The sequence below is a fragment of the Squalius cephalus genome (assembly GCF_949319135.1).
Source record: "Squalius cephalus genome assembly, chromosome: 7".
In the NCBI taxonomy this organism is placed as follows: Eukaryota; Metazoa; Chordata; class Actinopteri; order Cypriniformes; family Leuciscidae; genus Squalius; species Squalius cephalus.
The window spans coordinates 30,644,727-30,657,864 of record NC_137128.1 but is presented as its reverse complement, the minus strand read 5'-3'; the positions used below and the strand labels follow the sequence as shown (position 1 = coordinate 30,657,864).

Sequence of the window (13,138 nt, the reverse complement as noted above, 5' to 3'; positions counted from 1 at the left end):
TTCCTCTAATTTCGCCAGATGTTATATGAGAACAAAGAGTGAGCTTGTATATAAAAATTGATTTTTTTCAATATGAAGTTTCATATTTCTTGTGTGGCTTCTATTTGCCTTGTCCAGTCAGCACACAGTATGAGCCCGTTTGAATAATTCATTGTGATATGTCTATACATCCTTCTGTGTGTGTGCAGAACATGATACTCCTAACAAACACAGGCACACCACAACACATACATGCACAGTGACATACATACAACCCACAAAGGACACATTACTGAGCTCTCTCATTGCACGTTTGAGCATGGTTTATAATAGCCAGGTATAATCAAACAAAAGAAAACAAGACAACGTAAAATATATGACAGCTGAAGACTAACGTGCCATAAAACGTGTCAAGGCCAAGGGAGATGTGCTGGTGGGGGGATGATGGGCCACTTTAAATGGCAGGAACCAGTGGTGATCGTATCGTATTCTCCAGATGGCTGGCTATCTCCTCTCCTTTACGCAGGGGCCGGCCGGAGCAATTCAAGCCTCCCTGGGGACACACAGGGCTTGCACGGAAGAGTCATTGAGTCCTAAGTCACTACTCGTCCCATAACATGAAAGGGAAGGCCACTCACTTTTCCGCAGCTACTACTTTAGTCAGCCATGATGAATGAACCTGGACTCTAGGAATTGCTCTCTGATCAATAAAATGCTCGTAAAACGCTGAGATATAAAATATGTGCCATCTGATCATTTCCTTCCTTCAAGGAATGATTCGGCATTAACATCAAGAGATCATTTGAGTTTTATTTATTAATTTATTTTTTTATTAAGCAAACAGAGCAATACATATAAATACACACACACACACACATTTCCAATTTGATGCCATTTTTGAATGGCCATTGACTGGTTTGATCGATTTCCTTCTGTATATGCATGTGTTTTGGAATGTGGAAATGCACATTCCCACTAGATGTCTTGGAAGGGCCCGCCAAAACACCTTGGCAGGACCTTCCAGATCATCGGTGCTGCATTACCCGTTGCGTCTATGCCTTTGGTGCTTGGATATTATTAAGAGCGACCCACCAGCTGTGGTCATAAGGTATGTGCTTTAAGCCGGGTATCATACCTCATTCAGTCCATTCCTGGTCCATTCGTTGGCAATGTGATCCTGTAATGACCTCTCTCTTTTCCAAAAGGAAAGGGGGAGCGGGGTAGAGAAGACTGCGGAGGAGTGAGAAGGGGGGGGGGCAGAAGACAGAGGAGGGGTTAAACAATACCTGTTGTTTAATTGAATATTGAATATTTTGTATTAGTGTATAATTTGACTAGTATTTTTTTAGAGTTGCTGATTATTATTATTTTTTCTCAATAAGAAGCGAAGTTTTAGGAAGAAGTTTGCCAATCTTAGTTCTAAGAGCACAATTAATTTGTATGTAATAAAATACTGATCTTTATCTAAATTATATTTTTGTATCAATTCTGAAAGATTTATTAAATTGTTATCCAACAACAGATGATGTGATGTGATGACAGAAATGTGTGATGCCAGCAATTTTCCATTTTTCATTAATAAGTGGAGATTTATTAATAGTGAAATCCAGGTTATGCCATATAGGAGAGAATTAGGAGTTATTTTATGGATTTTCCACCAGACTAATAATGTTGTACGAATTGTCATGTTGTTGTATATATTATGAACTTTAATTACATCAGTAATGTAATGGTCAGATAATGGAATCTTTTTACATTCAGCTTGTTCTAAATCCAACCATGGGTTATGGAGATTATTACCGTTTATCCATTTGCAGAGAAATTGTAATTGTGCAACTAGATAATAATAGTGATTGGGTGCCCCTAATCCTCCCATGTCTTTGTTTTTCTGTAATGTGTTGATGCTTATTCTAGGATTTTTATTATTCCAGTAAAAATTATTTATCTTGTTATTTAATGTGCCGAACCATTTCTTAGTGGGTTGGATATGAATCATTGTAAATATGTAGTTAATTTTTGGTAATATTGACATTTTTATTGTAGCGATTCTTCCAATAAGAGATCATGTCAAATTCATCAAACGTTTTTTAGTTATATTCTATAGATTTAAGTAGTGGAGTGAAATTAAGATTAAATAAATCTGATAGATTGGGAGAGATGCGTATTCCTAGGTATGTGATATTTCCTGTAAATAGGATATTCTGATGTTCTATACACTGTAATGTTTTATTTATTGGTAGAGTTGTAGACTTTGACAAGTTTATTGTATCCTCTGATATTTTAGAAACACTTACAGAAAATCAAATGCTATAATCCTTTTTATTATACCATTCAGAATATACTCTTTGCATTTTTATATAAATACAGGTACTCAGAATAAGTTAGCCACATTCTATTTTGAATATTGCGTTGATTTTTCCCTGCCATCCATGACCCCAGAAGAGATCTGTGATCCATATTTGGTTGAGAATCACAGAACTAGGTGATGGGTTAGCAAGAGCAATAGGATAGGACAACTCAGCACTTGGACATCTTTTACAAACCATGTAACACAACACATAACAGCTGAGCACTTGTCTAAATATCAGAGCCTCTTATGGAAGCTGCTACTGAAGATTAAGTTTCATATCAATCCCTAAAGAGCCACTGCATGCTGCAGTATCACAGACAGAGAGAGAAAGAGAAAAAGCTTCTTCTCTCAGTATTTGGGAAGCTGCCAGTGCCCCTGATGACCTCCATGTGTGAGAAGGACAGGATGAGACTCAGTGACATTAGCACCATGTCAGCCTCACACTCATCGTTTAAACAATCAGTGCTAAGAGCCAAAACTGGACCAACTGCAACAGGCAATTACAACAGTCACTCCAGGGGCACACAGAGTTTAAATAAAGATTTCTCTGGGCTTTGTTATTGAGACAAACACACAGTGTCAGGTTATGTAAATGAAAGAGAGAACATGAGTTCCGGTCATGGTTGAGTGACCTTAACCACAGCCTGACTTTCATGACTGACGAACATCATAATGTTTCAATTATGATGTCACAATAGACGTCTGTCTGATAAAATGTCAGGTTCTTTTTAATGAGTCAGTCAAAAACAAAAAGATTCACAAAACACTCATGAAGTAGCAGTGAATCATCCATAACCGAATTCTCTCAACTGACTCCCTCACTGAACCATGATTTTTTTTTGTTTTTTTGTGATTCTAAATAAATCTGGAACTGTTACTTATAATTAAAGATACATATTTAAAACTGTTTTGAATTTGCTGCAATAAAATTGTGATCTAAATAAAAATATTCATTAAAAATAACCAATAATTAAAAATGTAATTACAATAGCCAATTATTGGCTATTGTTTTGCAAAATTATTGCAAAAAATATATTAAAAGTGATATGGCACAACTACAATCAGGATCACTACAGTGACAGCATCAAATCTTGCAACCATCTTTACTAAATAATACTGTAATTTATCATCTAATTAAGTCATTTATTTTAATCATTTTACCCAATAGCTTCCTAGTCATTTCTTTTAATCGGGAGCCATGCAGTTCTGGTCATTTCAAGAGGTTTTGGCTTATGCAAACCTCTACATAACAATAACCTCCATTTAACTGCTGAAAACCCATATATGAGGCTATATCAGATAAAAATGTGATGCCCTTAACCAAACAGTAAACTTGTGTTCCCAAATGGGAGAACAACCAGCCAGCTTGGTTTCTGGATCATTAACTTCAACAAAGTGCCATCCAGCACATTCAGTTCAACATTCGCGCTCATCTAATCAAAACTAATTCAGCCATATTGCTGCAGCAATCATTTCTGTATGCTCCACCAGCTGCTACATCTCCCTAGGTGCATCTGAATCCATGCTTCATGACCAATAAATAATGAAGTCAGCAGTATAGTTTATATGAGAGACAAATGATGTGTCTGTCAACAGTCTTGAGGGTGCTGCGTCATTTAGACCTTCCCTGTAAATATGGTCATCCACTAGACTTCAGGTCAACAGCTGACCTGAGGTAGGCTACCAAACCATCCAACAGACATCACCCTAAACTGAAAATTTCAGTTGCATTGAAAAGGAGGTCCATGCATAAAGCACTCAATCATAGTGGCCATTCAACCGCAACGTAACAGACTGAAATCTAAGCCATCTGATTGAGTCAGGTCTGCTCTCAGGGGACATGTTAAAGGTATGGAACAGCTTTGCACAGGCAAGCACAGTTCTTTTAATTTACAGATCTGCACAATGTTCCTGCATTTGTTAAAGAGTGCAATGCACGTTTGGAAGTGTCAGCAGACCTACAAGAGCCATCCTTTAAAAGGGATAGTTGACATAAAAATGAAAATTCTGCCATTTACATTTAATGTACATTTACATAATGGAACAACTTGCCTTTTGAGGTTAGATCGTCCCATACGCGAAGTACCTTCAAGTGCCGCTTAAAGTCATACCTGTTCTCTCTTGCGTTTTAACTTTTTAATGGATATTTGATTGTTTGTTTTTGTTCTTATTTATTTTATTATTGCTTTATTCACTCATTCTTTATTCACTGTACATTCAAGTGTAATGTACAGCACTTTGGCGACTTATATGACTTACTTTCTTCATCAGAAAACAAAAGAAACTTTCGTTCATGTAAAGAAATTCAATGGGGTCCTAAACAACACTGGACCATATATTGACTTTCATTGCATGGACATCAAACATCATGTTCCCCAGAAGAAATAACTACATACAGGTTTGGAATGACAATTCTAAAGTCGCTGTTTGTAAAGAATTATAAGTTCTCTAGGGCTGCAACTAACGATTATTTCTTCCATTCATATTTCTACAGTCGGCAGTCTGTGGTAGGACCATCATGGTAGAGGGAACCTCCACTTCATGACCATCCACCACCTGCGTCCAGATCGTAAATCTCTTACAAGGTAGTCCTAAATCCAGTGATAGACTGAGCGCCTCAGTCTCTCATTCAGAAAATAATTTATGAACTCTGTCAACACACTGTACTGAGGGAAGACGGGCACTGCTTACACAGTGACAAGACCAGAAAATTAAGAATAAATAAATCTGCAAAGCTAACTAAAATTTGTGTGGCCCTATTCTGGTAAAGTCATTTAATAGTAAATTGCATTTATCATACCATAAAATTATCAATGGACCTGCTTGCATTTAAAAATATGGTCATTTATAGAATATGCACAAAACACATGGAAGAAAATCTTCCATTTTGGCAACACTGTAACCTTTTAGCAAATTATGTTTATTTTTACAAAAACATGAGAGTGCGCACTGTAGTACAGTAGCTTTCATAACCAGTTCAAGAAGACAGATAACCTCACACAAATTCTATATAAAATCTATAAAGCTGTCATCAACTGAATATTTTCAATAGGTAACATCAAAACTGTATCAAAAACGGTCGCATTAATGCTATGTTAACATGCTGAAAGTCATTTGTAAACTGCAATGTCAACATGTTGCATTAAATCAAGAGGCTCTGACAAATCAGAATAAATCACTGCTCGTTCACATGCAAAGTTAACTGCCCTAAATTAATGTATAATAATAAAAATGGTACTAATAATAAAAAAATAAGGGTTTTTAATAAATTGTTATAAATTCAAACCTGTATTGATTACTGTATAGCACCTGTGGCACAAAACATAAACACATTTCGTTGCGCTAAAGCTACGTTTTTGTTTCACGACTGCTGGATGCATCTTAACCGCAACAATGGAGAAGAATCTTACCATTCTGGACGCCTTAGGCAAGTCAGTTCGCTTTCCAGATCTGAAATGTACTTCATTTCCAAATATTTTGCGCTCCACGGCTGGCTACATTAGCCAGGCTGCTAAGTGTGCGTCCTCTCTCTCTCCTCCATGTGCTCACAGCAGCACGCGCATCGTGGCCGCTTTGCATAGAGTCAGATCAGGGCTTGACGTCACCGCGCGAAAACTTCAATACTACACCAAACAATTACGAAGTTAATATAACTATATTGTTTATTTGGCTGCATTATCATCCTAATATTGATCGTGAATTCCAAAGTATTTGACATGTGTTTGATCCTATGTCTCTATCTGTCTCAGACAAGACACTGTCAGATTTCTTCTGCATATTTCTTGTTTTTTCCTCCACATGGATCCAGGGTGGATAATAGAGCTCTTATCTACCGTAAAGAATGCAACGCTCATTGCTGGAAATGATTGTGAAACAGAATGACAATGCAGACCATCAAATCACATGACAGTGTTTACCTCTGAATGTTTGTGCTCCAAGAGGTTCATTAGAGGATGCTTGACAAACTGAAGCATGTTTTTATTTTTATGAATTTGGTTATATCATGCACCATTAGAGTACTTTGATAAGAGTGAGCAGATAAGGTGTTTTGGCATGTGTGCGAGAGAGAAAAAGACATCCAGAATGGTTTCCTTAAAAGTTCCAACATCCAGGTTGCAGGAAGATAAAATTATATTAGAGAAAATAAAGAAAAGTTGAATATGTGTATGTAAAGGATAATGTATGCCAGGGATTGGCAACATCGGTCCTGGAGTGCCGCTGTCCTGCAGAGACTATCTCCAAGTAATCATGATAATATTTTTTTTAAATAAACTCACCTGCCTATAGCCTTAGTAATCCTCAAGACATTGATTAGCTTGTTCAATTGTTTGATTAGGGTTGGCACTAAACCATGCACTCCATGACTGACATTGCCCATCCCTAATGTATACTATCTACCAAACACTTTTAAGAAAAATGGCACTTGTGAGTTGAAGGGGAGGGCAAAACTAAGCTAGTTTTCCTATAAGATTCCCTATACCAACATGGTCTTCACAACTGCTCCACTAAAGGGAAGGCTGCATCTTCTTTTGCAGCAGGCGCATCAAAGCTCTTCTTAGAAAGTTAAATCTCTAAACATTTTACATTAATATAAAAAAAAAAAAAAAATCTGCTTTGTAGTAAAATGTATAGAGGGAGATTATACACATCTTTATTTTCTTGTGGAATAAAATGTGATTACTTAAAGCCAAACCACTGTAAACTTCTTGTATTAGAGCCAGTGTAGCCAAGAGCATGAACAGTAGATAACTAAATCAATATGTAGACATGTGATTCAACCTATGTGGCTTTACACAAGGCACTGGCTTTGATGAGTTTAAATAGTGAATGTAATTCTGACACAATCATTAGTCATCCTAAACTTACAAACAGATGATGGATTTTCCAAAGTAAATGATGTGCAAAACAAGAGTCATGTACACTGGAAGCAGGCCAAATCAATTAAACATTGGATCGGTGCATGACTGAATCATCTTAATGGATTACCTAATGAAGGCTTTGAAGTGGGTCATCATGAGACTGGTAAAGGCAAAAGCAATGAGTCCACATTGAAGACATGATTAGCCAAAAAACTTTTATAGAGAAATGCATTTTAGTATTCAGAAATCAACAGCATAATGAATACATATGTGCAATATGTACAAAACTTACAAAAACAAAACATTAAGTTAAGGCCAACAGTAAATGAAACCGCAGACCATTTTATTACTAAAAAATAAAATTAAATACAAATAAATCCAACCTCCGTTATTTCCAAATTGAGGCAGTGTACTTGTATAAATCAATGTCAGATTGCTTGCTTACTACTTGCCACACCCTCAAGACCTTGTATTGACTTAGGGCATAACCATACAAGGATGCTTAAAACAAGTCCAGTCCCTAAATTAAGTCCAAGCAATTTAAGAATTGCTTAACTGCTCAAGTCTCTGTTTCAAATGTTCACATTTTCTCCTTAATTGCTCTTTAAGTGAGATCAGTTTTTGTTCATCTTCTTGCATGCTATCTATGCACTCAGTCGCCTTCTTGAGTATCACCACTTTGGCAGCTTTCTCGTTGTTCGCCACGTCAGGAATGACGTCTCTCAGCGCGAAGAAACTCATCTTGAGCTCATTCCGCCGTTGCCGCTCGAGCACGTTATGAGTCCTCCTTTTATCGTTATCCTCAGAGTCCGACGTCCTGGGACTCGCACATTTTCGGCTGTGGCTAATTTGTTTAAACACCCGGATGTGGCTCTCGAATTTAATCCGTTTGACTGCAGGCTGCTCGTTCCGCGTGGATGGCTGGGCGGCGTAATTGTGTTGGTGAATATTAACGTGACACCGCTTGAGGACGACGGGGCTTTGATGCGTTGCGTTCGCGTCAGACTTCTTCACAGACTTTCTCTTTTCCACCGTGACGACGTCGATTTCCTCCTCCTCTTCGTCATCTATTCGGATTAAAATGTAAAAAAAACAAAAAACATGTCAATTTGCAGCTCTGCATGCTTATTCATACTAGACAACCTAGCGTAGGTGGGAGCGTCTCCTTACGTAATTGACGCTACAACCCATGATTAACGCTTTAACCACCATAATATCGTACTCTTAAAAGCCATTAATAAGCAACAAATGACAGCTCAAAATAATGAATAAAATTGTCACAGTGTAAGCTGACCCGTCAAGTTAGTACAATAAGTAAGAAGCGTCAAAACCACTAGCAGCTACTCACCGGAATCGCTGTCACTGCTGCTGCTAATCCCACTGCTTGGTGGAGTATCCAGGAGCAGTGTTGTGGACGTCGGTGTGGACGACGGCTTGCACGGCTTTGAGCTGTCAGTCAATGGAAAGGGAAACACTACAGACGGGTCAATGCACTGCGAGGTAGGGGTGCTCATGTCCTGAAGGTAGCTGACGTTGGGGCTGGACCGACAGCCGTCCGTTGAGTCGCTCCGGGAAGACTCTCTCCTCGCCGCCTGCAACGACGCCAGTCTCTCCGACACCGCCTTCTCCAGCTTAGCCGCGGCGGAGAACCCGCTCCACATACAGTCCTGAATGATTATTGATTTCAGAAAAGACTGGGAGTAGTCCGCATCGCAAATAATACTGTGGTTGACCACGTCGTCCCCCAGAAACTCCGAAACCATCTCCAGCTGGTCGGCAGTGGAGGGGAAGGGGTCTGACAGAGAGGGACGCCGGCTCGGGGAGAGGGGCGGAGTGGGGAGCAGTTCAAATTTCTTCCATATATCCTCACTGGGGGCCGGTGGTTGTCCGTGTTGGTGGTTATAGAAATCCTCCTCTTCGTTGTCGAAATAGAAATAGGGCTGGTATGAATCGTAGTCGTAATCATAATTTTTACTCGCCATACTTGAACTCAGCGGCATGGTGAGTGCCTGTGAAGAAGAAAGCGTGATTAAGATCTTGCCCTTTAAATATACATAGTGATTCATCTTATTATTAAAACCTTCAGAAGTACTGTTGTCTTATCTCATCAACTTACTGAACGTGTTAAGAAATGATTAAGCAGAAGACAAGTCATATAAACATATTAAAATGTCTAAATTCTCAGATTATTTGTTATGCTCCAAAAAAGATGAATGACCAAATTCGCCAAAAAGGAAATAGAAATAAATGAAAACAGTCTATAAATGGTAATTCAGAAGGACTTACCGTAGCTGTAGTGAAACTGAATGAAAACGGTCAGTATGGTCAGATGTCAGTGAGTGTGAAGTATCAAGTTAAAGTAAGTCCAAAGTGGGAGTGGGTCGAGCCGCTCACCCTGCGCACTTCTGCGAATGTAGCACCCGAGCCGAGCGGCTGCTTGTCATTTACTGCAAGATTTCGAACAGCTGCTCCTCCCGCGGGTTTTAATACTACGGATTGTTTTTTTTTTTTCACCTCCCTTAAATCCTTGCGCCGTTCGCGCCAAATTTGCCTGACGTAGAAAGATGAAGAGATCACAAACGTCTCTTCTTAGTTATTCTGCTAACAGATGACTGAATGACAATTTATACAGCAATGAAAAAAATCATCAAAATGCGACCTTATTTAATGAAAACGAGTTATATATGGAACTACTTGTCGTAGCGGACTTATTATGGGGGGCGGAGCTTTGATGAAAACACTGCACATTGAGTTGTGCATGAGGATAATTCCGAGAACTAACACCCAAATTATTTACACATTTTACAAGTTCCCCTCCACTGATATTTGTCTGTGGTGGGTGTTGGAAGGGGTTATTTTATAGGCTATACAACCTGAAAATAAACAAAAATGTAACTGTTGAGTAAAATAAATCCACATAAGTCTTTATCATCCTAATTAAAAATTCCTAATAATTAAATTAAAACAATCTGACGATTATTTTTTGAGAATGAAAATTATTCCCTTTTATTGTACTGTTTGTTATTTACTGTTTAATTCAGTTATTTTTGCATTATAGTAATGCTGTCATTCATTTGCCTACTTATGTATAATATGATCATCATGATAACCGTTATTATAAAACAAATCAAGTCAGTATTATCAAAGATTATCAAAAAAAAGAATGATATAGTATTTTTGATATAGTATATCTTGACCTGATGGATGAAGGAGCAAACATGTCTCGATTTATCCTCCCAGAAGTGAGTGTTTCCCTCTGGTGGCCATCTATAATAAATGCTACATGATTAACAGCCAATTGAGTGAGATTTATTATGATCGCTCTGAGATGATTAAATGATTGTTATATTGAAAAGGAATTCAATATTTACTTTAAACCGTTTGAAGAGGACTTTAAACTGGCCTTATACTAGTTGTGTCCTGGGAACTGTTTCTAATCTTTTTAGGATTGTTGAATGAATGTTTGGTGTATTGTTTTAATAATCACATTCTTATAATCCTTAATAATCCTTTACAGTATTGTGTTTAGAACGTGTCAGAATGTATTGTACGCACAATATATATACTTTTCATAGGGTCGGCAAGATTTTTTTATGTTTTTGATATTTTTGAATTTATTTTTTATCAAAAATACAGTAATATTGTGAAATATTATTACAATTTAAAAAAAACTGTTTTCTATTGTACTATATTTTAAAATGTAAATTATTTCTGTGATGGCAAAGCTGAATTTTCAGCATCATTACGCCAGTCTTAAGTGTCACGTGATCCTTCAGAAATCATTCTAATGAGATGATTTGGTGAAAAGGAAATATTCCTTATTATCAATGTTGAAAACTGTTGTGCTGCTGTGTGGAAACTGTGTTTTTCAGGAAAGAATAGAAAGAAACAATTTTGTAAGCAAAGTCACTTTTGACCAATTTAACCACATTCCAAAAGAACAAGAGCCCATATTATAGCCCATCAATTCGTGATAAAATAGTCCATAAGACTATATTCCAAGTCTTCTGAAGCCATATTAGTAACTTTATGTGAGAAACAGAATTTTGTTATTTACAAAAATTGTGCCTTGCTTGACATCTGTGGTCCCCATTCATTCACTTTCATTCACTTGGACATTCTGCTATAAATAAATATTTTTGTGTTCCACTGAAGAAAGAAAGTCATATAGGTTTTTTAACATGGTGTCGAAGCAAGGCTCTGTTTATGGATTGATACTTTTCAAGACTTACTCAACATGGCATATAATGACGCAAGATATATGGCTGAGCACAGATTCATTAGACCCGACCCTCTCGCACAGTTGGTCTACAGGTCTACTACCAGACATGCAGCTTGATCCGTCTTTTCCTAATTTGCAGAATGCCAAAGGCCCATGTTTAGTCATGAGAGAGGGCCCTGGGTGTGACAGAGTGCTGAGGGCAGTGGGGATGGGAGGGCTTTTACATTGGGGTTACTATTAAAGGTTTTTATCTCAGAGCCAAGTGTGCACAAGGGAAAGCCTGACCCCACGGGAATGCACTGTACCGCGTTAAGACCTTCAGCACTTCAACATGGGAGAAGACCAAGAGTTTCTGTTTAATCACAGCTATACACATCAGATGTCTGCCAGGTAACACGTCAAAATATAGCTCAAACAGTATAGGGAAAATGGCTGATTAATGAAAAAGGATGACTTTGATGGAACACTGCATTTACAATCAAAGTTTGTTGACACCAGAACAACTGGAAACACCAAAATTCAAAAATGAAAATTCTGTCATAATTTTACTCACCCTCATGTCTTTCCAAAACTGTGACTTTCTTTCTTCTGACTGTGAAACACAAAATTTCAAAATATATATTTAGAAAAAGTGTCCCATGCTGTTTTGGACCCCATTGACTTTGATTAGCTTATATGGACAAAAGCAGTGGAAGCATTCTTCAAAATATCTTATTTTGTGTTTTGCAAGAAAGTAAGTCATAGTTTTGGAAGTAAATGATGACAGAATTTTTATTTCTAGCTGAACTATAGCCTATAACTTTAACGCACTAGGCATCATGAAATTACTATATTCTTATTACTAGTTGAATGATAATGTTAACATATTCATGTTAACAATTGTGATGTTTGTTCATAATAAATCAACTATAATGTTAATTTATACAACTAGAAAATATATTAAATGCAGTAAAAATGACACTTAACGCATTAATTAGTGCTAACGAAATTAAAATTATTGTAAAAAAAAAAAAAAAAAAAGACTGGCGGGGTGTGATCATCTAGACACGGCTCTAAAATTACACTCACCCTCCTTTTTCAGATGTCATTGCAGTGTCAAAGTTGCACGATAAGGGGCGTCATTTCACCGCTATGAAATCAATGTATTTGCTCCCATTTTTACGAGTCACAATGCAAATTAGATTTGATCTAATTTAGTTTACTTTTACAATTTTCTCGATATATGTGACATCTATAGAATCATTTTCCATTTTCTGTGTAGCAGACTTCTCATCAGCTGCAGTAAAAGTGACAAACACACCCACTTTTCTACATTTTAATAGAAGACAGAACATAAGTACCTCATCATAGACCACTTTAAATCACATTTTCAATGTTTAATAAGAGGACCAAAGACTTTTTTGAAATTGTAATAAATATTTCTGTCATTACTTTGTATTGTCCAGGAAATCTCTAATACAAGCTAAGCCAGACTTCACTTACTATAATCTAAATTAACAAACACCGGCTTAAGACAGCTGTGTATCATTGTCCAACGGAGAACCTGAAAAACAGCTCACGGGGAGGGATCATTAATCAGACTTTAAAGTACTTTAATATTTTCCATCACGAATATCCTGAGATACAAAATAAATACTTCAAACAAAACAAAAAATACTTCCAATAGACTTCATTATGAAAACACAGTCCAATTCGTTCTTTTCATACAATATACAGAGTTCACAACAT

The 13,138-nt window shown here is 37.2% G+C and overlaps 1 protein-coding gene and 1 long non-coding RNA gene across 3 annotated transcripts in view; both read right to left on the bottom strand.

The window, feature by feature from the left end:
• The window catches only part of LOC307161448, a 43,937-nt gene extending 37,859 nt beyond the window's left edge, over positions 1 to 6,078 (bottom strand). The window contains exons 1-2 of one of the 2 annotated variants that reach the window (XR_013821729.1): positions 5,740 to 6,078; positions 1,115 to 1,209 (exon numbers count right to left, since the gene is read on the bottom strand). This is a non-coding gene — a long non-coding RNA (uncharacterized lncRNA). The remainder of the gene's footprint in view (positions 1 to 1,114; positions 1,210 to 5,739) is intronic. The other variant, XR_013821730.1, reaches the window with a different exon arrangement.
• An 867-nt stretch (positions 6,079 to 6,945) lies between these two features.
• mycb (MYC proto-oncogene, bHLH transcription factor b) lies at positions 6,946 to 9,839 on the bottom strand. The gene is made up of 3 exons (XM_079876422.1): positions 9,475 to 9,839; positions 8,537 to 9,197; positions 6,946 to 8,255 (listed from the first exon to the last, which is right to left on the bottom strand). The coding sequence occupies exons 2-3, from the start codon at positions 9,186 to 9,188 to the stop codon at positions 7,729 to 7,731; spliced, it is 1,179 nt and encodes a 392-aa protein (XP_079732548.1). The 5' UTR covers positions 9,189 to 9,197; positions 9,475 to 9,839; the 3' UTR covers positions 6,946 to 7,728.
• Between the last annotated feature and the right edge of the window lie 3,299 nt (positions 9,840 to 13,138).

Bases quoted from the DNA above. Each gene is read 5' to 3' on its own strand.
- mycb (XM_079876422.1), bottom strand. From the start codon at position 9,188: ATGCCGCTGAGTTCAAGTATGGCGAGTAAAAATTATGATTACGACTAC. The intron at 8,256-8,536 runs GTGAGTAGCTGC...TAATCCGAATAG, and splicing joins CAGCAGTGACAGCGATTCCG to ATGACGAAGAGGAGGAGGAA.